At 39.4% G+C, this 24131-nt stretch overlaps 1 protein-coding gene across 4 annotated transcripts in view; it reads right to left on the bottom strand.

Annotated features, from left to right (window-relative positions):
• Positions 1-24131, bottom strand: part of Nf1 (neurofibromin 1) — a 254271-nt gene that overhangs the window by 174385 nt on the left and 55755 nt on the right. For all 4 annotated transcript variants that reach the window (XM_076577606.1, XM_076577604.1, XM_076577605.1 and 1 more), the window contains exons 6-11: positions 10428-10495; positions 10125-10200; positions 9233-9390; positions 3161-3334; positions 2393-2515; positions 1341-1415 (exon numbers count right to left, since the gene is read on the bottom strand). In XM_076577606.1, coding sequence (XP_076433721.1) covers positions 1341-1415; positions 2393-2515; positions 3161-3334; positions 9233-9390; positions 10125-10200; positions 10428-10495 — 674 coding nt within the window. The remainder of the gene's footprint in view (positions 1-1340; positions 1416-2392; positions 2516-3160; positions 3335-9232; positions 9391-10124; positions 10201-10427; positions 10496-24131) is intronic.

Below are 24131 nucleotides of genomic sequence, written 5' to 3'. Positions count from 1 at the left end.
AATTACATATAAACTTGTGAGATTAAAAAAAAAAAAACGTCTTTTCTGTTTGTTTCTAACTTTAAAACTAAACCTTGGAAGGAAAATAGTCTGAGTCATTATACTGGCAAATGTACAATTTTTTAAAAGTTTTTCATATAAACATATTTTATCTCCACTCAGATTCATTAGATTATCCTCTATGGAACTAATTCTATTCACTATAATGTTTACCTATAATCTGTGTCAGTGATAGCCAACTGAGGCAGTACTATTGTCCCCTCAAGCCTTTAGCTGTTCACAATGCAGGAGACACAGCACAGGTGCCATTTCAGGAATTGAGCACCCAAATGATAAATGTCCTTCAAGGCACAGAGCCAGGCTAAAAAACAAAACCACTGTTCTAAAATGCTATTAGCACTCCACAAAGCAAAAAGAATATGTCACTAGGTGACTTTATCAGCAGGCATTTTCCCCTGCAAGATATCTTTTTAAAAGGAGGGGTAACATTTGGTTTAATTCAATATATCCAAGGCAAATGAAGAAGTGGAGGTTATTTTGAATTTGCAAGTCATAAATGGAATTTAACTATAAACAGGACAAATATACCAAAGTATCAGTGATCAAAGACTTTAAGGGACAATGGCAAGAACAAAGTGAGCAAGTTATTCATAAATGTAACATATCTGTCAATGGATAAAAGTAAGCAAAGAACATCCAAATACAACTGTTCCTAAAAGGAACAAAGTCTTTAGTCCTTAAAAACATAGTCAGGTTTTACTGTCTGCTTTTTACCTCATATACTCGTCATCACAAATACCTAATGAATTCACTCACTGATATGCTTTTGTATCTCGTGAATGTATCTTTTAAAATGTTTGCATTTTATCCTAATTAAAGAGGGTTAAAAGGTATAATCAAATAAGAATTTTCCATTTTGTAAATATGCCGTACTAGGCTACATTATAATTATTCTTCCTTTAAACGTAAGTGGTAAGATAGTAAATCAGGATGTAACAAATGCTTTGTTATGAAAGTACTACATTATATTTTCAATGGCACTGCTCTCAACAGGTTTTGAACTTTAAATGACAATATTTTTAGGCTTACTCTTTCCAAAAGAACCTATGAACTTCATCCCTCACAATAAAAGCCTCAGGCTGAGACCAAACAAAAACTACAGCTGTATATCAAATGTTGGTATTCACCTCAGAGAAGCTTCCTGGTTTTTATAAAGTTCTAAGTAAAAAACTTTTGTTAAAACCAGCATCTTCCTTAAAAGTGGAAAAAATATATAACCCAAAACAAAAAAAGAAAGAAAAATTACTTTTTCAGTAATATAGAATACCTTTTAGACTTACATTGGTGATGATGCGGTGGAGGGAGTTTACCAACACATAGTGAAATGTAGATGGTGAATTCTGAGCCAGGCAGATCTTTGGGGGGGGGGGATCATTAATATAAAAAAGACAAAAGAACAGCAAAAAGTTAAATTATTTTCAATAAAATAAATTTAAGGTCTAGAAATTAGCATCAATATAGAATATCACAAAATACTACAAAGAGGATAGAGAGTTATCTCAAGGGTTAGGAGCACAGGCTGCTCTTGTAGAGGACCTGGGTTCAATTCCCAGGACCCACATGTTGGCTCACAACTGTCTGTATTCTAGTTCCAGGGGATATGATGCCTCTTCTGGCCTCTGAAGGCATCAAGCACATACATGGTGCACAGACATACATGCAGGCAAAATAGCCAGATATATAAAATAAAAATAAATAAATCTGATTTTTTTAAAAAAGAAACACTAATAAAAGTACACCTATTCATTTATAGTCTCTGCATTTTATACGAATAACTGCATCAGCACTGGGCCGAGCTCTGGGAGTCCTGTTGAAGACGAGGAAGGATCGTAGGAGCCATGGGGGTCAATAACATGACGGGAACCCACAGAGACAGCTGACCCAATCTTGTGGGAGCTCAGGGACTCTAGACCAATAGCTAGGGAGCCCACAAGGGACCAACCTAGACCCTCTGCATGTGGGAGACAGTTGTGAAGCTTGGTCTGTTTGTGGGGTCCCTAAGAAGCGGGACCAGGATCCGTCCCTGGCGCATGAGCTGGCTTTTGGGAACCTATTCCCTATGGTGGGACGCTTTGCTCAGCCTTGATGCAAGGGGGAGGAGCTTAGGCCTGCCCCAACTTGATATGCCATGCATTGTTGACACCCATGGGAGACATTACCCTTTCTGAGGAGTGGATGGGGCTGGCAGGGGGTGGGGGTGAATGTGGGGAGGATACAGGAGGAGAAGAGGGAGGGGAAACTGTAGTTGGTATGTAAAATAAATTTTAAAAAATTTAATTAAAAAAACTATAGCTGTATCAATAAACATGGTTGTACAAACTAATTTTCTTACCTTAAAGTGTTGGTTGTTGTGAGGGCTTATCCGAAAGCAAGAGACAAGACAGTCAATCATGAGGTCCACATCTGCAGGCTGACTGCCTCTAGAGAATGGTTTACTTGGATTAAAAAGCAGGTTCTATAAAAATCCCAATAGAAAACAGTGGCCTTTAAATAGTTATCAAGTATTTATTTCTTTAACAAGGTATATAAACATAATCAACATTATCCACATCAATTACAGTAAACTATAGTTGCCAGAAAAAGCACAAAATACTGGTTACTATAGTTTGTCACTATCATATAAGACTTATTACATATGATTCCTCCCAAGCCAAATTTCTACATTAAGACTCAAGTACTTAAATATTAAGAAAACTGTTGCTAGGCGGTGGTGGTGCACGCCTTTAATCCCAGCACTTGGGAGGCAGAGGCAGGAGGATCTCTGTGAGTTTGAGGCCAGCCTGGTCAACAGAGCGAGTTCCAGGACAGGCTCCAAAGCTACAGAGAGACCCTGTCTTGAAAAAACAAGAGAGAGAGAGAGAGAGAGAGAGAGAGAGAGAGAGAGAGAGAGAGAGAGAGAGAGAGAGAGAGAGAACTATTGCATATCATCCTTCATGTTCTCAGGGGAGACTAATGAGCCCAGGAACAACAAAAGCAGGTCCTTTGAACTTATCAAAGTTACCTCCAAATTTAGAGCTAGCAATTCTCTTTAGCGAACAGTCATACTAGCAGTTTACCTACATAACTTCCTTGAAGTCTGCAGAAGGGAATAGCATATTACCTTAAGGTCAACCACCATGGACTGCACGAGGAGGAAGATGACAGAGTTGTCCTCCCAGTTGATGTAAGTGCTCGCCTTACACAACTTGACACAAGCAATGGCCGCGCTCTCCGTCAGCTGCCTGCTGCCTCCGTGGCCAGCAAGTGCTTTCCGTAAACTGTCCAGAAATAGCTTCTACAGAATTCAAATTTAAGAAGACAAGAAATCGAGTTTACACTACTGTAGACTTAGCTAACAAAGTAGCTAATTATGGATTAAAATTCAAACTATAAGAAGGAATGGTTTATATTTGGCTTTCATTTCATATTTAAGGAGTCATCACTTAATCTTTCTTAAGTTAAAATAAACACAAACACAAACACAAACATAAAACATTTTTCTCTACTTTCTCTGTTGACTTTCTATAGGGGTAAAAGAAACATTCCTTCCTGTACATTTGAACTCAACATTAGTGTAGATTTATCATATCTTCCTTTTGAGTTATCTTTGAGGCTTAAATATATGACTGCCTTGATTGTGGTATATGTCAAATTATTTCATAATTTTCTACTACTCTAGAGTATCTTCAACATTCCGCCTTTTAAATAATATACTCAAAAGAATTCTTTTGCTCTACATTTCATTTCTAGAAATTAAAAAACAACAACAAAAACCAAAAACCCGCTTTGCCATGGGATATGGACAAAGCCAGCTGTGAACAAGATGTTTCCTAAGAGCACAGGGCCCTACACAGATCTGGACAAGGATGGAGGCAGCACCAGGGCCTTGATGGACTTGGCAGCTAATGAAAAGGCAGTCCTGCAGATTAACATGATACTGAAGACCTCTCTGATGATGCCCATGTCCACTGAGGTTGTTCGGTCACCTGTGTGCTGCTTTTGCGATGTGTCCTGAACTGTTCAGGACAGGGTCAAATGACTATAGAGCCTTGTGAAGATCACTAGGAAATCAGACCTGACCAACCAAAGGAGGAAGATGGTCTGAACCAACTGGATGAGTTGATCATCACCAAGTGTGCCAGTCCTTTGTCCTTGTATGCTTCCATTTTAAAAAGCAGCACCAACACAAAAAAATAAAAAATTAAAATAAAAAATCCAGGACCAGAGCAATTGGTTCTGTGGTTAAGAGACCTTGCTATTCTTCCAGAGAATCGAGATTCAGTTTCCAGCACTCACACTGAATGGATCCTAACTACCTGTAACTCCACTTCCAGAGGATCTTATGCCTCTATGGGAATGCACATGCACACATGCACATATTTTTTTAATTTAAAAATAATAAACCAAAAAAGTCTATCTTGTTAAAATATTCATTTGATTTCATGTGTATGTTTGTATGCCTGCTTGTTTGTATGTATACCATGCATCTGGAACTTAAGTTATAGACAGGTGTAACCCACCCAATGAGTGCTGGGACACAAACCTGGGTACTCGGCAAGAGCCATCTCTCCAGCACCTAAAATTACATTTCTGTGATTCCAATCCCTCTTTGTATCTTATAAATTTCTTCCCTTAGTTTTTCTGCTAAATGAAAACCTCAGACCTCCACTTTGTCTCCATATATATCTTCAAACCTGTCTAACATTTCAAAAGCTAAACTCACCCAAAAACTAGAAGAATACATATTCTTAAGGGCAAAAGGTGCATAGTTCCAAAACGAACCACGTTAGGTCAATAAACAAGTCTTAATATGTTGAAAGAGGTTAAAATTAAACAACATGTCATTTCTGATAAAAAGGGGACAGAAACTGGAAAACATAAGCATATGGAAAACTAGAAAATTCACAAATATATAAAAACTCACCAAAGTCACAAGCAGATAGTGAATGAAAGGAAAAAACTCATCAGTACAAGGAAATTAGAAACCCCTTCAGGTCAAACAGTGTAACACATCAAGCAAAGGCAGCATTGAGTAAAGCTCCAACCCAGGAAAAGTAGGAAAGCTCTCAAATCAGTAACTCACAGGACTAGAGAAAAAGAGCAAACTAAGCTCAGATGACGCACACGGCAGAGATATTAAATCTCTGGAACAGAGATCAATTGAACAAAATATACAATAGCAGTGGAGAAAAAAAAAAGTTGACTTTAAAAAAGCCAACAACATTTACAAATTTGGGGGTAGATGAGGGGCAGTGGCTGGAGAGATGGTAGAAGAACTTGCTGTGCAAGCAAAAGGACCTGAGTCTGGATCCCAGAACCATTGAAAAGAATGAACATGGCCACTCCTGGAAGTCAAGTGCACTAGGGAATGGAGACAAGAAAGTTGCTGGGGCTTATTGACATCAGTCAGTTCTCGGTTCAGTGAGAACCCGGCTCACAAAGTAAGGCTCAGAGTGATAAGCAGGCCACCATGGAAGTGTACATATACCACACACATGCAGACAGACAGACAGAGAGCACTTGTGTATGCATGCAGACTGAAATTCCTAAAGTCAAAACTAAATGTGGTAACATTACAGATTTGGAAAAACAGGACTATAAAATATTATAAAAATCGCCGGGCAGGGGTGGTGCATGCCTTTTAATCCCACACTCAGAAGGCAGAGCCAGGCGAATCTCTGTGAGTTCAAGGCCAGCTTTGTCTACAGAGTGAGATCCAGGACAGGCACCAAAACTACACAGATAAACCCTGTCTCAAAAAACAAAAAAAAAAAAAGATATTTTAAAAATTGTACACCAATAAATAGAATAAAAATGAAATAACAAATTCCTACAAGTACATGGTCTAGCAAAACTAAGCCATGAAGAAATAGAAAGCTTGAACAGAGATATGACTAATAAGAAAATTGCCGGGCGGTGGTGGTGCACGCCTTTAATCCCAGCACTTGGGAGGAAGAGGCAGGCGGATCTTTGGGAGTTCAAGGCCAGCCTGGTCTACAGAGTGAGATCCAGGAAAGGCGCAAAGCTACACAGAGAAACCCTGTCTCGAAAAACTAAAAAAAAAAAAGAAAAAAGAAAAAAAAGAAAAGGAAATTGAATCAGTAATGAATCAGTAATAAAAGACTTCTCAAAAAAGAAAATTCAGAATCTTATATTCATTTTGTAAATTCTACCAACTATTTTAAGAATTAGTACCAATCCTTCTCAAATAGTTCTAAAAAAAATTAAAGAGAAAGGCACACTTCCTACTTCAATGTGAGACCAGCATGCTGCCATACCTGTAAGTTCCAGACACTTGAAAAGCTGAGGCAGGAGGATCATACTTTCAAGGACAATTCATTCCAAAAATAAGGAGGAAAAACCCCTACTCAGGTCTGTAAAGCTAACAAGTATCTTGATTCCAAAGCCAAATAAAGACAGAAATACAGTCCAATCACAAGGGAAAAAAGGGGAGAAAACACACACACACAGAGCAAGCCAAATCCAGTAGTATTTTAAAATATTTTTTCAGATTGTTTTATTTTATTTATATGTATAAGTGTTTTGCTTGCATGTACCTCACACCATGTGCATGCCTTGTGCCCTCAAAGGCCAGACAGAAGAGTGTGTCGGATTCCCCAAAATTGAAGCTACAGGTGGTTGTGAGCTGCCATGTGGGAAGTGGGAACCTGGGTCTCCTCATAGATAAACCAGTGTTCTTAATTGATCAGAGAATTTTAAGATGAAAATCTTTAAATAAAAAACATGGAAATTTTTCAAAGACAAAACTTCCATAAAGCAATAAACACAAAAGACCTTGGGAAAGGTGATCAACGTGTCAGTTTAAGTATGGATTGCTATATACTCTAGGTCTAGAAATAAGTATACGTAGCCTGTGGTGATATATTGTGTACCCTAATAAACTTTTCTGAGGATCAGAGGACAGAGCCAGTCACTAGATTAGACATAGAGGTCAGGCAGTGGTGGCACACACCTTTAACCCTATCACTCGGAAGGCAGAGATTCATCAGGATCTCGATGAGTTCAAGGTCACACTGGGAACAGAGCCAGGCATGGTAGCACACATGTTTAATCCCAGCACTTAAGATCTCATGTCTTTGCTTGGGAAGGACACATGCCTTTAATCCTAGGAAGTAATATGGCAGATACAGAAAGTATATAAGGCGAGAGGAAACAGGAACTCTCTCTCAAGAATCAGGATTTTGTAGAGGTAAGCCAGTGGCTGTGAGTTGTCCTGCTTCTCTGAGTTTTCAGCTTTTGCCCCAATATTTGGCTCTTTTTTATTATTATTATTAATAAGATCTTTTAAGATTTATGTTATACTAGCCATCTTAAAACTGAGGATAAAAGCCAGGCATAATGGTTTAAGCCTTTAATCCCAGCTTCAGGAGGCAGAGGCAGGTGGATCTCTGTGTTTGAGGCCAGCCTGGTCTACAGAGAGAGTTCCAGGACAGCCAGGGCTACATATTGAGACAAGACTCTGTCTCAAAAAAAGCCAAAGATGGATGGATGGATGGATGGATGGATGGATGGATGGATGGATGGATGGATGGATGGATGGATAGAAAAGAGAAAAGTGGCTTTTTCCAGTGAGTGCCTGTGAAATTTTCTTTGTCTGTGAAATGTAAAGTGAAATTTTCTTTGTTTCAACTTACTAAGTTTTCTTTCTTTCTTTTTTACACTTATTTATTTTGTGTATGTGTCAGAATGCACCAGGGCATTTGTATGGAGGTCAGAAGATAACTTGTGGGAGTCAATTCTCTCCTTCCACCATGTGGGATCTGGGGATCCAATTAAGGTGTCAGCCTTGGTGGAAAGTGCCTGAGCAGTTTCTTTGGCCATTATTAGTCTTTTTAAAGATTTATTATTATTTTCATTTCTGTATAGATGTGTGTGAGTGAATGTCATGTGTATGTATGTGCCCACAGAGGCCAGAAAAGGGTGTTTGATCCCTTGGAGCTGCAGTTACAAGAGGTTGTTGCTGTGGATATCGATGGCTCTGTATGCTGTGAATGTGTTGCTCTGATTAATTGATAAATAAAGTGCTAACTGGCCAGTAGCCAGGCAGGACGTATAGGCGGGACAAAGAGGAGAATTCTGGGAAAAGGAAGGCTGACTGAGGAGATGCTACCAGCTGCTGCTGCAAAGAGAAATAAGATGTAAAGTACCAGTGAGCCACAAGCCACGTGGCAACTTATAGATTAATAGAAATGAGTTAATTTAAGATGTGAGAACTGGATAGCAAGAAGCCTGCCACGGCCATACAGTTTATGAGTAATATAAGTCTCTGTGAGTTTACTTGGGTCTGAGCAGCTGCAGGAGCTGGGTGGACACAGGAAAACTCCAGCTACAGGTTGTTAACTCCCTAATGTGGATGCTGGAAACTGAACTCAGGGCCCCTGGAGGAGCAGAAAGTGTTTTTAGCCAATAAATCATCTCTCAAATTCCTAGGTTTTTGTTTGTTCTTTGGTTTTTCGAGACAGAGTTTTTCTGTGTAATAGCCCTGGCTGTCCTGGAACTCACTTTGTAGATGAGGCTGGCCTCAAACTCAGATCTGACTGCTGCTGCCTCCTAAGTGCTGGGATTAAAGGTGTGTGCCACCACCACCTAACTAACTCCTGATTTTTAAATCAATGTTAATGAGCAAAAGTCAAAGGAAAATTTGGGAACATCAAATCTAATGATTTTTATCTAATTAGGTTACTTCAACCCATAGTAAAGATTGAAACTTTCAAATTTACATTAATTTTGCAAATATTAAATTGTTAGGATAGTTATGTTTCATAAAGAAAAAAATTTATTAAATAATATTTCCAAAAGTCACCATGAAGCTTTAGAAAATGCATTGTTAGCTATGTAATTTATTTGGAAATAGCCAGCCAGTATTCAATTTATACACATAAATATAGTTAAGTTATAAATCTCTAAATATATTTTAATGATGAATAAAGCAAAGAACAAGTTTAAGTGATAAAAATTATCTAGTTTACTCAGTACTAAAAACAACAGAGTTCAGAGCCTTCCAGTCATTGATTATATTATTCATTCTTCTTTCAAATAAAATAACTCATGAATGTGTTGCTATTAAGGTCAACCAACTGCTCAACCCAGAATGGCTGTAAATAAAATGTATACCTTAAGTAAAACAAGTGCTTCCCATTAGGAAAGGACAGAAACCCTTTGCCCTCCTCACCTTATTCATGTTGTTCTCATCAACCACGTCCTTGGATATGTCCTGGATTATCTCTGGACACAAAATGAGGAGAATGATCTGTAGCGGCCACACTGCTGCTTTCCGTTTGGTGCTTTCAGCAAAACCATCCACCAAGTCAAACAGCTTTTCTGCACACTCTATGTGAAAATACAAACATTAGATGATCTTAATAGATAAGAAAACCCTTGGCATTAAATTAAAATCCAGAATTATAAAAATAAAACAAAACCAACAACCAACCAAATAAACAAAAAAACCAAGGATCACAGTTTTAAAAGAATGTATAAGAAGGGCTATTTTGACCCATCCTAGGAAAGTCCCCAGTTTACAGTGGCTTTATATTTTGTCACACTATTAGGGTCTTACAGAAGGAACAAAAGATTGACAGCTTAACAAAAGAACTTCCAGTTCCCAAGGAGTCTCTATTCTCTGCTATGCAGGTATCACCCCAAAAATCTCCCCCCACCCCCCGGAGCTGAGGACCTAACCCAGGGCCTTGACCACTGAGCTAAATCCCCAACCCCCCAAAATCTTATTCAAAAGTAAAAATAGTATTTCCTCATCGGATATACCTACCTAACTAAAATAAAGTCCTAAAACACACACATAAGTGCTATGAGAGAGCCATCAATATTCAAATACAACATGAAAGACTAGAGCTTGATGTAAAACTTATTTGCTCAAAGGGGAAAGGGCTGGAAAAAATGAAGAATTAGGAGAGGAAGCCTACAACTCCTATTTGAGGACAGTTGATGACAGACTATAGAAAACCACCTTTATAACAAGGTAACCTGAAAAGCACCATGTTTTACTCTGAGAGCTTAACAAAGGTACACATCCCTTCACCCCACCACACAGTCATTCAGCTTACCAGCCATATCAGTCTGCGGAATTTGGTATAGCTTTGTAAATTCATCCGGATAGTTTTCTACCCAGTTCCAAAAGGCCTACAAGTAATGAAATATATGCTTTTATAAGAAAGTAGTCAATATTTCCAATATATTAAATAGCACAGAACTGAAAGTTTCTTCATAAGGATACTGTAATGCATACTTCCCATTATGGTGGTGTGAAACTACCACACAAGTCTTGACTTTCTTATCTTCAAGATATTAAATATAGCAAAATTCATAACTGAAGCCAAAATCTGAGTACCCAGGAGGCTGAAGCTTACCTTTTCTAGGCTGTTTATAACAGCTAATTGTGCGATCTTCTTCAGGGCTTTAAATTTAAATGCAGTTTCTAGAGGGAAAAAAATTGTTTTATTAACTCTCAGTTATTTAACACAAATACAATTCAGAATTACTATAAAATAATTTTGTGTACTATTTTGCTTCCAATATTATCAACAAGCAATTTAACAGTAAAAATAAATATAAATCACAAACTCATGAGTTACATTGATAAAGACAGAAAAAAGTAAAAAGCAAACGTGACTTGAACTTCAAGTTTTCCCTTTGCTCTATTTTTTTAAATTGGTTTACAAAAAACAACACAAAACTATAAAACATGGGGATAGAAAGATGGCTCAGTGGTTAAGAGCACTAGACACTCTGCCAGAAGACCTGGGTTTGATACCCATCACCCACATGGTGGCTCACAACCATCCGCTCCAGTTGCAGGGAAGCAGGAGCCCTCTTCTGGCTTCTGCAAGCACCAGGTACCAGATGCTAACATGATACACACACACATGCAGGCAAAACGCCCATGCACATGAAATAAAAATAATAAATCTTATTTTTTAAGTATATTTAGAAAAAAAAGAGAAGCCAGTCATGGTGGCAACATCTTTTTTTTTTTTTAAAGATTTATTTATTATATATACAGCATGTTTGCCTGCAGGCCAGAAGAGGGCGCCAGATCTCATTACAGATGGTTGTGAGCCACCATGTGGTTGCTGGGAATTGAACTCTGGAAGAGCAGTCAGTGCTCTTAACTGCCGAGCCATCTCTCCAGCCACCGGTGGCAACATCTTTAATCCTAGCACTAGGGAGGCAGACACAGGTGGATCTCTGAGTTTGAGCCTGGTCTACATAGTAAGTTACAGGACAGCCAGGGCTACACAAAGAAGCTCTGTCCCAAAAAAAAGCAGCAACAACAAGAAGAAAAAAAATAAAAAAAAAAAAAAAATAAAATAAAAAAACTACAGGGGCTAGAGATGGTTCAGCAATCAAGAGCTGCTATTTCAGAGGACCTGAGTACAGTTCCCAGCACCCACATGATGGCTTACAACCATCTGTAAATTCAGCCTCAGAGGATCCAACATACTCTGCTGGCTTCTGAGGGCATTGCAGCATATGCACAGATATACACATAACAAATCTAACAGAGAGAAAGGGGAGGGAGAAACTGGTTATTTAAATGTTTTCCAGTTGCACATCTAAGTAATTTCCAGTATTTCAGTATTAAACGGAGCACTGATAAATATGTGGACTTATACAAAGTTTTTCCCATGTAATTATTGTCTACAAGATAGGCAATTGTCTACAAGTGTCCAGACAAGGAGACAAATATTTTCTAAGGACTCTTGATAAAATCTTCAGAGCTGCTTTTCAGAAAAGTTGTCCACTGAACAGCATACTGACCATCTCTATGACATCCTTGCCATCCCTGTCTAGCATAGGACAGTTTTAATTCTGCTAATCTGACTATTTAAAACAGATTACATTTATCTTTGAATTCTTTAATTTAAGTTACTATGCAAAGAAATGGGTATCGTTACGGCATTTCATGAATATATGTCGTTATATGTTGTTCTCCATCATTATCCCCACCCCACTCCCATGTTCTCTGCCTCCTAGCAGGCTTCCTTCCTTCTAAACCAGGCAATCCACCCTTCTGCATTCAAGCTGCATGTATTCCATTACCCTCTCTGTTTCTCCCTATCTTAAGATCTTCTCCACCCCTCATGATCCACTTTGTAGCCCCCGCCACACACACTCCTTTAAATCTAGGTTCTATATAAAAAAGAAAGCATGATTTGTTCGTCTGAATCAGACTTATTTAACTTATTTAACTTAACAATGATTTCTAGTTCCGTTTTCCTGCAAATGTCATGACTGCATTTTTCTTTACAGGTGCATAAAAGTCTGTTGTGTATATATAGCATTTTACCTCTTTATTTCATAAAATTTGGTTCATTGATTCTATTTTTTTTATAATAAAAACATAAAGGAGAAATCTGGCCAGTCAACACATAACTGTCACCACATGAGAAGGCATTTCACCAAACTCTGAGTCAAAGAACATAAAAATGTTTCTTTCATTGTGACTACAGTAACTGTCTATACTTTTCCATTAAACTATTTTTTTAAAATTCCACATGTTCTCATTGTTATCTTCTGTTCCAGTTACAGAACAATGCAAAAGAAGGAGGCTGGTTAAAATAACCCTCCTAGGCAGTTTTCTGCTGGCATTTCTCTGCAAGCTGAGATTTGTGGATGTAAGGGATCACACTACCCCTGCCTTGATAAGTGAATCTAACTCCTCCTCACCACAGACTGTAAGTTGCAAGTGACACTGAATGATAAACTTCCTTGTGAAACCCTTGGAAACATTTAGCCACCAACTCCAATGCCTCAGCAGTGAGGTACTCCAGAATCACAGCACTGTGCACAGCAGCAGCGGCTGTCTGTGGATATGGCCCACAAGGAAGTATACAGCCCAGCTCTCCATAGGCAAGAAACTAGCCTTGGCCTTCCCACTAGCCTTCCCAGCCTTCCCTCCCCTCTGCCACCCAAATGCCCACTGTTGTAGCCAGCACTACTCACTGCACCACATTTTCTGTATCCATTCTTCTCCTGGTAGATATTCACTCTGGTATCATTTCCTGGCCACTGTGAATAGTGTGGCGGTAAAAATGGATGTGTAAGTATTTCTGTGGCTACACAATCTAAGTCATATGGTCTATTACTAGTTTTCTGAAGAACCCTCCAAAGTGACTTCCACGGTGCCTATTCAAATTTACATTCTCTTATATTTTTGGTTGTGAGCCTAGCCTTTAACGGCTGAGCCATCTCTCCAGCCCTTAAATTTACATTCTCAATAGCAGCAAATAAGGATTCCCCTTGCCCCACATCCTCACCAGCATTTGTTGTCCTTGTTTTCTTGATGACAGCCATTTCAATTGAGGTGAGAAAGAATCTCAAAGCAGTTTTAATTTACATTTCCCTGATTTCTAAGAACATTGAACACTTTTTCCAAGTATCTACAGGTCATTTGTATTCCTCCTTTTAATAGGGGGACTGTCTATTCAGTTCATAAGCCTATCTATAGACTGAATGCTTTTAGTGTTTAATTTTAGCAGTTCTTTATATAGTCTAGATATCAGTCCCCAGTCAAATGTAACGTTGGCAATTATTTTCCCCAAGTCTAAGTGACTTCACTCTAGTGACTGTTTCCTTTACTTGGCATGGAATTCTATTTGTCAATTCTTGGTATTGTTGCCTACGCTATAGCTCTTGACAGAAAATTCTTGTCTATGACCATATAATGAAATGCTTTACCTACATCTTCTTCTTACATTAAGGTTTTTTGTTTGGTTGTTTGGTTGGTTTTTCAAGACAGGTTTTCTCTGTATAGCTTTGCGCCTTTCCTGGAACTCACTCCATAGCCCAGGCTGGCCTCGAACTCACAGAGATCCGCCTGCCTCTGCCTTCCGAGTGCTGGGATTAAAGGCATGAGCCACCACCACCCGGCTTACATTAAGGTTTTGATATACTGAATTTATTGTTGTGGAATGTGAGAGACATGGACTTATTTTCATTCCACATGTAGAAATCCAGTTTAGCCAGCAACACTTGTTAAAGGGGTACCTTTTCTCCAATCTGTGTTTCTGACAGCTTAAGTTGGAAACTTAGTGTGCTGGCTAATCTTGTTATCAACTTGACTACACATGGACTCAACTAAAACCCAAGTAGTTGGGCACACCTGTAAAGGGTTTTCTTGATAGGATCATTCAATGTGGGAAGAGCTACCTTAAATCTGGGCCACACCTTCTGGTGGCAGCCTACATAAAAGGACATGGAAGAAGAAACCTTTTGCTTCTTGTCTGCTTGCCTCACTCCTTCCTGTTGCTACGGTAATTCATTCACTAATGGTAGAACCTAACGGCACTGACTGGTAAGGGGTGGGATCCTCCCGAACTTGAGATGGAGAAGTACAGGAAGGCCCTACATGAAGCGAGGCTGAGGGCGCTGAACTCTCATATTCTGAAGGGTTTGTCTCACCTGAAGAAGTGGTCACCCAACTCCTAGTGGGTGATGCATCCCCATCCCTTGCAATATTTCCTTCTGTACCTTTGCCTAAGGATATTAATCTTTCATTTTCTACAAACTGGCAGTGTCTTTCCCTTAAGGAGAAATACAGGCAAGACAATGCTGAAGTCCCTCAGTGCCCATCAAGAGTAGCCTATAAACTATAGCCAGAATCAAGTATAAGCAGGCTCCTAAAGGTGAAATTCACAAGAAGGTGTGCTACACCACTAAAGAGGGGAATATGTGTGGGAATGGACTCTTAAGGATGTGAAATAATGGTGGAGAAACATAAAACTGGATCAAGCTGAGTTTATTGATATGACCCACTGAGTGAAGGTCCTAAGTTTAATACTGAAGTTCGCATGGTTTAAAAAAAGGTGTCAGAAGTTTGATTGGTCGACTGAAGCACTAGCCATAAGGCAGTCACTGAAAAGAAACTGGTGATACCTGGCATCCCTTGGCTAGTACTGGCAAAGAGATTTCAGGGCTCAGAGAAATTGCAATAGTGGGTTTACCATATAAAACCTAATTCTCCACAATGGAAAGGCCCAGAAGACAGTCTCTTCACTAATCCTATAAAACACAAAATTGTAAGAGGGGGAATAAGCAAATTGAAAAACTTTGTCATAGCTCTTTTCCTTGTGCCAGATCCTTAGGTTGGATACACTGATGCTCAATTAGAAAAGTTAAATGTGATGGGCTTTATTGGGCCCCCAGAGCAGCAGAGGCCAGGTAGCAGCACTGAATTGCCAAAGGCAAGGAGAATATATTGACATATGGGCAGCACAGACAAAGTGATTTTAGAACAGCATGACTCCTATGGATCTTTTGTACTGGCTAATCCGTCATGGTGTTTCCAGGAATGAATTAGACAAAAAGCCTACTCTGTGTTTATTATACATCTGTGTAGGCATAAAAATTCTCAAACAAAGAAAAGAAAGGCTACACTGGATAGTGGCAAGAGGGAATCTCAGCCTATAAACCAATTTTCAGACTTGAGCTAGTTTGCAGACCCAGAAACCCTTGAATAAGGAGAAGGGCAGGTCCCCCTGAGGACCTTGCGAAAATAATTCAAAGTTTTATTGTTACCCTTTCTTCCATCCTTTCCTAAGGGACCTATGACCTTTTGCAAGGGTAACTGTACTCTGAGAAAAAGGAAACAATCAGACTTTCCAGGATCTACTGGATACTGTTTCTAAACTGACACTGATTCCAAGAGACATCAAATAGTACTGTGGTCCTCCAATTAAAGGAGGGGCTTATGAGTGTCGGGTGCTTAGTGGAATTTTGGCTGAAGTCCAACTCACAGTGGGTCCAGTGGGTTCCCAAACTCATCCTATGGTTATTTCCCCAGTTCTAGAATATATAATTGGTATATATATATATGTAGAAGTTGGCAGATTTCCCACATTGGCTCCCTGACTTGCAGACTTAGGGCTGTTATGGCTGGAAAGGACAAATGGAAGAGACTGGAATTGCCTCTACCAAGGAAAATAGTGAACCAAAGAATACTGCATCCCTGGAGGAATCAGTGCCATCATCGAGGACTTTAAAAATGCAGAGATGGTAGTTCCCAAAACATTTCCCTTTAATTCTCCTAACCAGCCAGTGCAGAAGACAGATGGATTGTAAAGAATGACAGTTGACTATCACAAACTTATCAGCTACCTATCATGAGCTGAGTATTATCTTGACAAACAAGCCATAAAGTAGAATATGCACACCAACAACCTATTATCAAATGGAAGTGGTATATATTGTGATCAGGACCAAATAGGTCCTGAGGTCACAAGCAGGATACATGAAGTTGTCCAAACGCTATGGTTTCTATTCCTGTTACAATGCCTTCTGCTCCCAAGCATGCCACCTAGAGCTTCATGGGGTGTTCCCAACAATCAGTTGACTGAAGAAGGAAAGTTTAGGGCCTGGTTTACTGATGTTTCTACACATTATGCAGGTACCACTTAAGTATGGACAACTGCTGCATCATAACCCTTTTCTGGTATAACCATAAAAGATAGCAGAGAGAGAAAAATCTTCATTGTGAGGAGAACTTGGAGCAGTACATATGGTTGTATCTTCTGATTGGAATGAGAATGGCCAGGTGTGTGACTGTTTTCTAATTCATGAGCTGTAGCCAATGGATAGGCTGGATGGTGGGACTTGGAAGGAGCATGGTAAAAAAATTAGTGAGAAAGACAACCAGGGAAGAAGTCTGCAGACAGATGTCTAAATGGGAAAAAGATATGAAGATACTTGTGTCCTATGTAAATGTTCACCAAAAGGTGACTTCAGCAGAAGGGGAGTCCAATAATGAAGTAGAAAGGATGACCCATTCTGTGGACAGTTAGCCTCTTTCCCCAGCCACCCCTGTTACTATCGAATGGGCCCATGAACAACATAGCCATACTGGCCGAGAAGGAGGTTATACATGGGCTTGACAACATGGACTTCTACTCACCAAGGCTGAGCTGGCTACAGCTGTTGCTGAGTGTCAGATCTGCCAGCAGCAGAAACCCAACACTGTGCCCCTGATATGATATGGCATCATTCCCCAGGTGACCAGCCAGAGACTTGTTGGTCGTCTGACAACACTGGACCAGCTCTTCCATAGAAAAGGCAATGCTTTTTCTTTACTAAAGTAGATACTTATTCTGGTTATGGGTTTGCCTTTCCTGTATGTATTACTGCTGCCAAAACTACCATCCGTGGACTTACAGATTATCTTATCCACCATCATGGTATTCCATATAGAATTGCTTCTAACCAAGGAACTCACTTCGCAGCCATAGAAATATAATAGTGGGCTGATGTTCATGGAATTCACTGGTCTTAGCATGTCCCCTATATCCTGAAACACCTGGTTTGATAGAATGGTAAACAGCTTTTGCAAGACCCAGTTATGATGTCAATCAGGTGACAGTACCCTGGAGGGATGGGGCTGGTTTCTCTAGTGGCAATATATGCTTTGTATTGCATCCAAAATATGGTTCAGTTTTTTTTTTTTGCCAGGATTTACTGATTGAGAAATCAACAGGTGGAAATCAAAATGATTCCACTCAATATTGCTTCTAGAGAGAGCACCACTAGGAAGATTTTTGCTTTCTGTTACAATGACCTTAAGTCTGGTGGCCTAGTAGTTTTTGGTGGGGTGGGGGGAGAATTCTGCCTTAGGCATAACATACATTCCATTGAACTGGAAATTCATACTTCTTCCTGGCCACTTTGGGCTTCTGGTGCCTTTAAGGCAACAGGCTAAAAAAAGAGTAACAGTGTTAGGAGAGGTGATTGATCTAGACTTCCAAGAAGTAAGTGGATTGCTTCTCCAGTGGAGGTAAGGAAAGCCATGCCTTGGTATAGGAGATCCTTTAGGAAGTCTCTTGGTGCTAGAGCTTCCATAGGTGTCGTACACCAAAGATCAGGAACTTTCTAAGAATTCCCTGGGACTCCAGCATCCTATTGGGACTGCTGAGACACCTAGTCTCTGGACTAAACCACTGGGTTCTTGGCCCTTAAGTCAGGAAACCACCATTGCTGGACCCCGACCACCACTTTGTAAGCCACTCTAAAAAATCACCCACAATATTAATTCTGCAAATCCAAGAGTATTAACAGTGTCTTCTATTTCTTCAGTGTCTTAAAGGTGTGTGTGTAAGGCCAGAGGAAGTGTCCTACTCTTATCCCTTTCTACTTACTACTTTAAGAATCACATTGAACCTAGAACTTGATTGGCAGCCAGCAAGCCACAGCAATCTTCCTATCTGTCCCCACAACAATGGGATGAGCCCAGAGCTATGCTTGGCTTTTTTCACATGGGCACTATGATCAGAATTCAGGAAATGCCCTTACCAACTGAGCTATCTTTCCAGTCCCTAAAGGTTTTCATTATAGGTCTTTTACCTCCTTAGTTAGGTTTATCCTTAGGATTTATTTTGGTTTTGGGTTTTTTGTTGTTGTTTGTTTTCTGTTTTAAGACAGGGTTTTTCTGTGTAGCTTGCGCCTTTCCTGGCCCTCACTCTGTAGACCAGGCTGGCCTCGAACTCACAAAGATCCGCCTGCCTCTGCCTCCCAAGTGCTGGGATTAAAGGCGTGCGCCACCACCGCCCGGCCTCCTTAGGATTTATTTATTCTTTATTTTGGAGCTGTGGGTTTGTTTTTTAAGCTATTGTAAATGGAAATTTTTTTCTACTCTCTTGGTAAGTTCATTACTAGTACTTAAAAAGCAGCTGATTTTTAAAAATAATTTGTGGATATCGCTCTGTATAAATAAAATGCTGATTGGCCAGTAGCCAGGCAGGAAGTATAGGCGGGACAAGCAGAGAAGAGAATTCTGGGAACAAGAAGGCTGAGGCAGAGAGATACTGTCAGCTGCTGCCATGACAAGCGAGATGTAAGGTACCGGTAAGCCACGAGCCACGCAGCAACTTATAGATTAATAGAAATGAGTTAATTTAAGATAAAAGAAGTAGATAACAAGAAGTCTGCCACGGCCACACAATTTATAAGTAACATAAAGTGATTATTTATACATGGGCTGTGGGACTGCGGAGGCTTGGTGGGACCTGGAGAGAAGCTCTCCAGCTACAATAATTTACTTTTATTTTATTGTGTTTTCCCTGCATGTATGTCTGTGAAGGTGTCAGATGCCCCTGCAAGTGGAATTACAGTTGAGAGCTGCCATGTGGGTGCTGGGAATTGAACCCAAGTCCTCTAGAAGAGCAGCTAGTGCTCTTAAGTGAGCAGCTCATTTTTGTACATTTTTATCTCTTGCTCTTTTTTTTTTTCCTTGTTTTGGTTTTTCAAGACAAGGTTTCACTGTGTAGCTCTGGCTGTCCTGGAACTCACTTTGTAGACCAGGCTGTCCTCAAACTCACAGAGGTCCACCTGTCTCTGCCTCCTGAGTGCTGGGATTAAAGGCATGCGCCACCACGACCGGCATTCCTGCCCTCTTGAAAGCATCAGGTCTGAGAGTTTTCTGGTTGAGTCCTTAGAATCCTTTTCTTTCTTAACAAAAATTGTATTTATTCACATTTTATTATGTTACTATATTATTTTTGTTCTTTGGATAATTTCATAATAATATATAGTCTAATTCTGCCTACTGACCACCTTCACTCTCTCTCATTTCCCTATTACCCCATTACCCACTACAAGTCCTTTTCACACATTCACATTTTCTTGTTTGGTGAGCCACTGAGTTTAATTAGGGTCACCTGTATGACCATGGGTTTGCTACTATTTATCAGAGCATGGTCAGCTCATCAGGTGGTAAACAATAGAGGACATTATTTGCCCCTCCCCCCAAATCCATTAGTAGCTCATAGTTAAGTAAGGAAGGGTAGGGCCCAATGGGCCCTTCTCAGATCCATGACTGACTGTTGAAAGAGCCAGTCTTGTGAAGCTCCAATGCTGACAGCTGCTGTAAGATCATAATTGGCTGTGTCATGGCCACAAGACGGCACTTTACAGCTCTTCTCAGTATCTTCCAGCTCTTCTCTTCTTCCCATTCCTCCTTCCACATGGTTCCTTGAGCCTTAGAAGGGTAGGGTAGTTCTTTGGAAGACTGAGCACTTGACCGCCACTTAGCCTCAGTATCTTGAGCAGCCATGCATCTCTGCATTTACCATTTTTCATTACAATGTTTCTTTAATTAAGACTCAAGAGTAGTGTTTAATCTATGAACATAAACATAGGTACTTTTAAGGCTGCTTGGTGCTGTATCAATTTAGCTAAACTATAATAGTAAGTTCCCCTTTAGGGCCAAAGACCTCAGTCTTGAGTTTTGAATCAGGTTTACAGTACCGTGGACTCCCTCTTGTGGAGCAGGCCTCCACACCAATCCTAGAGCACAGCTATACCACGGCTGCACCGCTGGGCACAGCTTGCCTGCATACTGGTATTATTAGTCAGTAGAGAGCTCAATGGTGCATGACTCATTGACGCCTTCCTGCACTGTACCTTCCAGCACGATGGCAACTAGCCAGCTCCCCCCTCAGCTCCAGTAGGAAATAGAAAGATCAAGCTGCCTCAACACTGGGATAATTTGACTTTCACTTTTCCATTTGTATTCCTTCTAATGCTCTTTCTTGACTGACTGCCCTAGGTAAGACTTCGAACACTATACTAAATTCAAAAGAAAACTGGTAACTTTTAAGTTGTTTTTTTGTTTGTTGTGAGGCAGTGTCTTACTATACAGCTCTAGCTGGCCTGGAACTAGATCAAGCTAGGCTTAAACCACAGAAATCCACCTGCCACCTTTGCCTTCTAAATGCTGGCATTAAAGGCCTGAGACTGGGAACCTTAATCTCATTCTAGATTTTGGAGGAACTGCTCTTAATTTTCCCCAAATTAGTATAATGTTGGCTATAGGCTTTATTCATATATACTCTATTATGTTTTAGTGTGTTCACTTTAATCCTGCTTTCTTCAGAACTTTTATTATGAAAGGATGCTGAACTTTATCCAAAGGCCTTTTCTACATCAATTGTGATGATCATGTAATTTCTGTTTTTAAGTCTACATGCTATTTTACTTCTTGGTTTATGTATGTTAAACCAATGTTGCATCTCTGCGATGAAACCAACGTTCTAAAATTTTGTTTGCTAGAATTTTGTTCAGAATTTATCTAGAGTTTTCTTTTTTGTTGTGTCCTTATCTAGTTTTGGTATCAGTGTACTGTTGTCCTCATAGAATAGTAGTGTTCCTTTCCTATTTTTTACGGAAAGGTGTTCATTCTTTAAAATTTTGTTTAAATTCAACAGTGGAATCCATCTACTCCTGTACTTTTGTTGTGAGACTGCTTCAGTCTCTTTGGTTGCTATGTATCTGTTGAAGTTGTTTATACCATCTCGACTTAATTTTGACAGTTCTAAGAATTTATCCATTTCCTCTATATTTACCAATTATTTAGAATGTAAATTTTCAAACTATACCCTGTTTCTCTGTATCTCACTGGAACCTGTAATGACCCCACCTTGTTCATTTCTAATTTTGCTAATCTGGGTCTTGACAAGCTAGGGACTTGTGAATCTTGTTTAATTTTCCAAGAGCCAACTCATTCTCCATTTCATTAATTTCTGCTCTGATCATTATTATGTCTGGCTGTCCACTGCTGTTGGATTTGAATTGTTCTTGCTTTTCTAAAACCTTGAAGTTTACCATTAGGTTATCTGGGGTCTTTCTGATTTTTTTTTTTTAATAGTAGGCACTCATGGCTATAAAATTTCCTCTTAAAACTGTCTTTCAAGAAAATTCAAGGCACCATCATCACACATCAAACTTGTGTACTAAATTAAAAGACAAGAAAGCTTTCTTTTTTTGTTTTGTTTTATTGAGACAGGGACTCTCTCCATAATCCTGACTCTCCGGGCACTCATGTAGACCAGGCTGACCTCAAACTCAGAGATCCACCTGCCTCTGCCTCCCAAGTATTAGGACTAAAGGTGTGCACCACCACACTTAACCAGAAAACAATTTTTAAAAACTGCCTTTGCTGTATTCCAAACGGTCTGTTAAACTGCGCTTCACTTTTGATTATTCTAAGATTTTCCTTCTGTAATATCTTATTCATGTATGTTTCTGTGTCGTTGCCACATGTGGCACAAAAGAGGGAGTAGATTCCCATGTAGATGGAGTTCCAGGCACCATGTGCCACCTGCTGTGGAGGTTGGGAACTCAGGTTCTCCAGAATAGTAAGTACTCTTAAACCCTGAGTCATCTCTTGAAATGTTGATTCTAGGAATCTTTAAACTTTGTCCCTGGTTTTGTTTGGTTTTGTTTTCAATGATTTACTCATCATTCAAGAATGTACTGTTGGGTCTCCATGCATATATTTATTTCTGTAGATTTGTTTGTTTGCTATTAATATCTGGTCTTATTACATTCTAGTCTTGTGTTAATTCTTTTATATTTGTTAAGATTTGATTTGTGGCCTAAAATGTGGTCTGTTTTAGAGAAGGTTCCATGGGCTTCTGAGAAGACTGTGTGTTTTCTATTTGTTGGATAGGTATACGTGTGTTAATTTATGTTTGTTGGATGGCATAATCTGCATGTGTGTTAAGCTCATTTAATTTATGTTGTAGTTTAACTCTGAGGTTTGTTGATTTTTAGTTTGTATGACTTATATGCAGAAGAGAGCTGGTTACTAAAACGACCCACTATTATTTTATCAGGACTTTTCAGACATTTTCTGTCTATTGGTATTTTGTTAAATGAAATTGGAAGCTCCAGTGCTTTTACATATATATGTAAACTTGCATGGGATATAATATATATTTATTTATCTTATTGATGAACTGTCCACGTTATTTATGTATAATGTTCCTCTTTATCTCTTCTGGCTAGTTTTGGTTTGAAGTCTGCTTTATCCGATCTCAGAACAGATACATGAGTCTGTTTCCAGCTTCTGTTTGCTTCACAGATAGTTTTACAGCCTTTGACTCTCAATCTGCAGACAACTTTATTAGTGTAGTGTTGTTACTTTTCTACAATGGAAAGGTTGTCATTTTTAATCCAGTATGCCTGTATCTCTTCATTGGTAACTGAGACCATTCACATTTAACGTTATTATTGAGAGACATTTGTTAATTCCTGTAATTTTGCTGGCTGCCTTTTTGGTTGGATGGGTTACTGTTTGTTCTTTACTTTCTCTTGTTGGTATGAGGAGTTTGCTAGTTTACTGTACTGAACATAAAGGGTTCCTTCCTCACTCTTTGTTCATTGCTTCCTCTCAGGAAATGTGTTCTTTCCTATACTGTCATGACTGAGGCTGTTTTCTTTCATGTATCTTCTGCAATGTTGACTTGATGGTCATGTGCTTGTTAGTCTGTGCTTGTCTTGAAAAATGTTCCTATTTCCCCATCAATTTTACTTTTTAACTATTCTCTGTTTAATTATGTGTATGTATGTGCATCCATATGTGGGTATTTGCATGGTAAGACCAGAAGAAGGCATAAGATCCACTGGAAATGGAGTTACAGGCAGTTGTAATCCACCTGACATGGGTGCTGGGAACCAAACTTGAGTCCCCTCCAAGAGCAAGATGTGCTCTTAACTGCTGGGCTATCTCTCCATTCCCTTTCCATCAATTTTAAAGGATAACTTTGCTAGAAATAGTAATGTTGGTTGGTAGATATTCACTTTCAGGACTTGCACCATATCATTCCATGCTTTTCTGACTTGAGGATGCTTATCTAACGTTACCTCTGTAGGTGAAATAGCATTTTCCCCTTAGAGCTTCTAATATTGGTTCTTTACTTTGTATTTTTCACATCTTGATAATACATCATGGAGAGATACTGTGGTCGTGTTTATTTAGGAAATTTTCTGTTTCAAATTTATTCAACACATTCTTCGCACCTTTAATTGTTTCCCTCAGCTCCTTCTATCCCAGAGAGTCACAGATTTGGTCTCTTCATCAGATCCTAGAGCCCTTGACACTGTGTTCATGCACATTTTCCCCCTGTACTGATGTTTCAGTGCAGTATTTAATCAACCTTGCTGTCCATCCTTGCTATTCTTTCTTATGCTTAACTAGCTGTACCTGTGATGTCATTCAATGTGGTTTTTTTTTTTTAATGTTTCATTGTTTCATTTTCCAGCATGTCTTTGGTTTGTTTTAATCT

The sequence above is a fragment of the Peromyscus maniculatus genome, chromosome 8, assembly GCF_049852395.1.
Source record: "Peromyscus maniculatus bairdii isolate BWxNUB_F1_BW_parent chromosome 8, HU_Pman_BW_mat_3.1, whole genome shotgun sequence".
Lineage (NCBI taxonomy): Eukaryota > Metazoa > Chordata > Mammalia > Rodentia > Cricetidae > Peromyscus > Peromyscus maniculatus.
The sequence above is the reverse complement of the archived record's forward strand: the minus strand, read 5'-3'. Positions and strand labels throughout refer to the sequence as shown.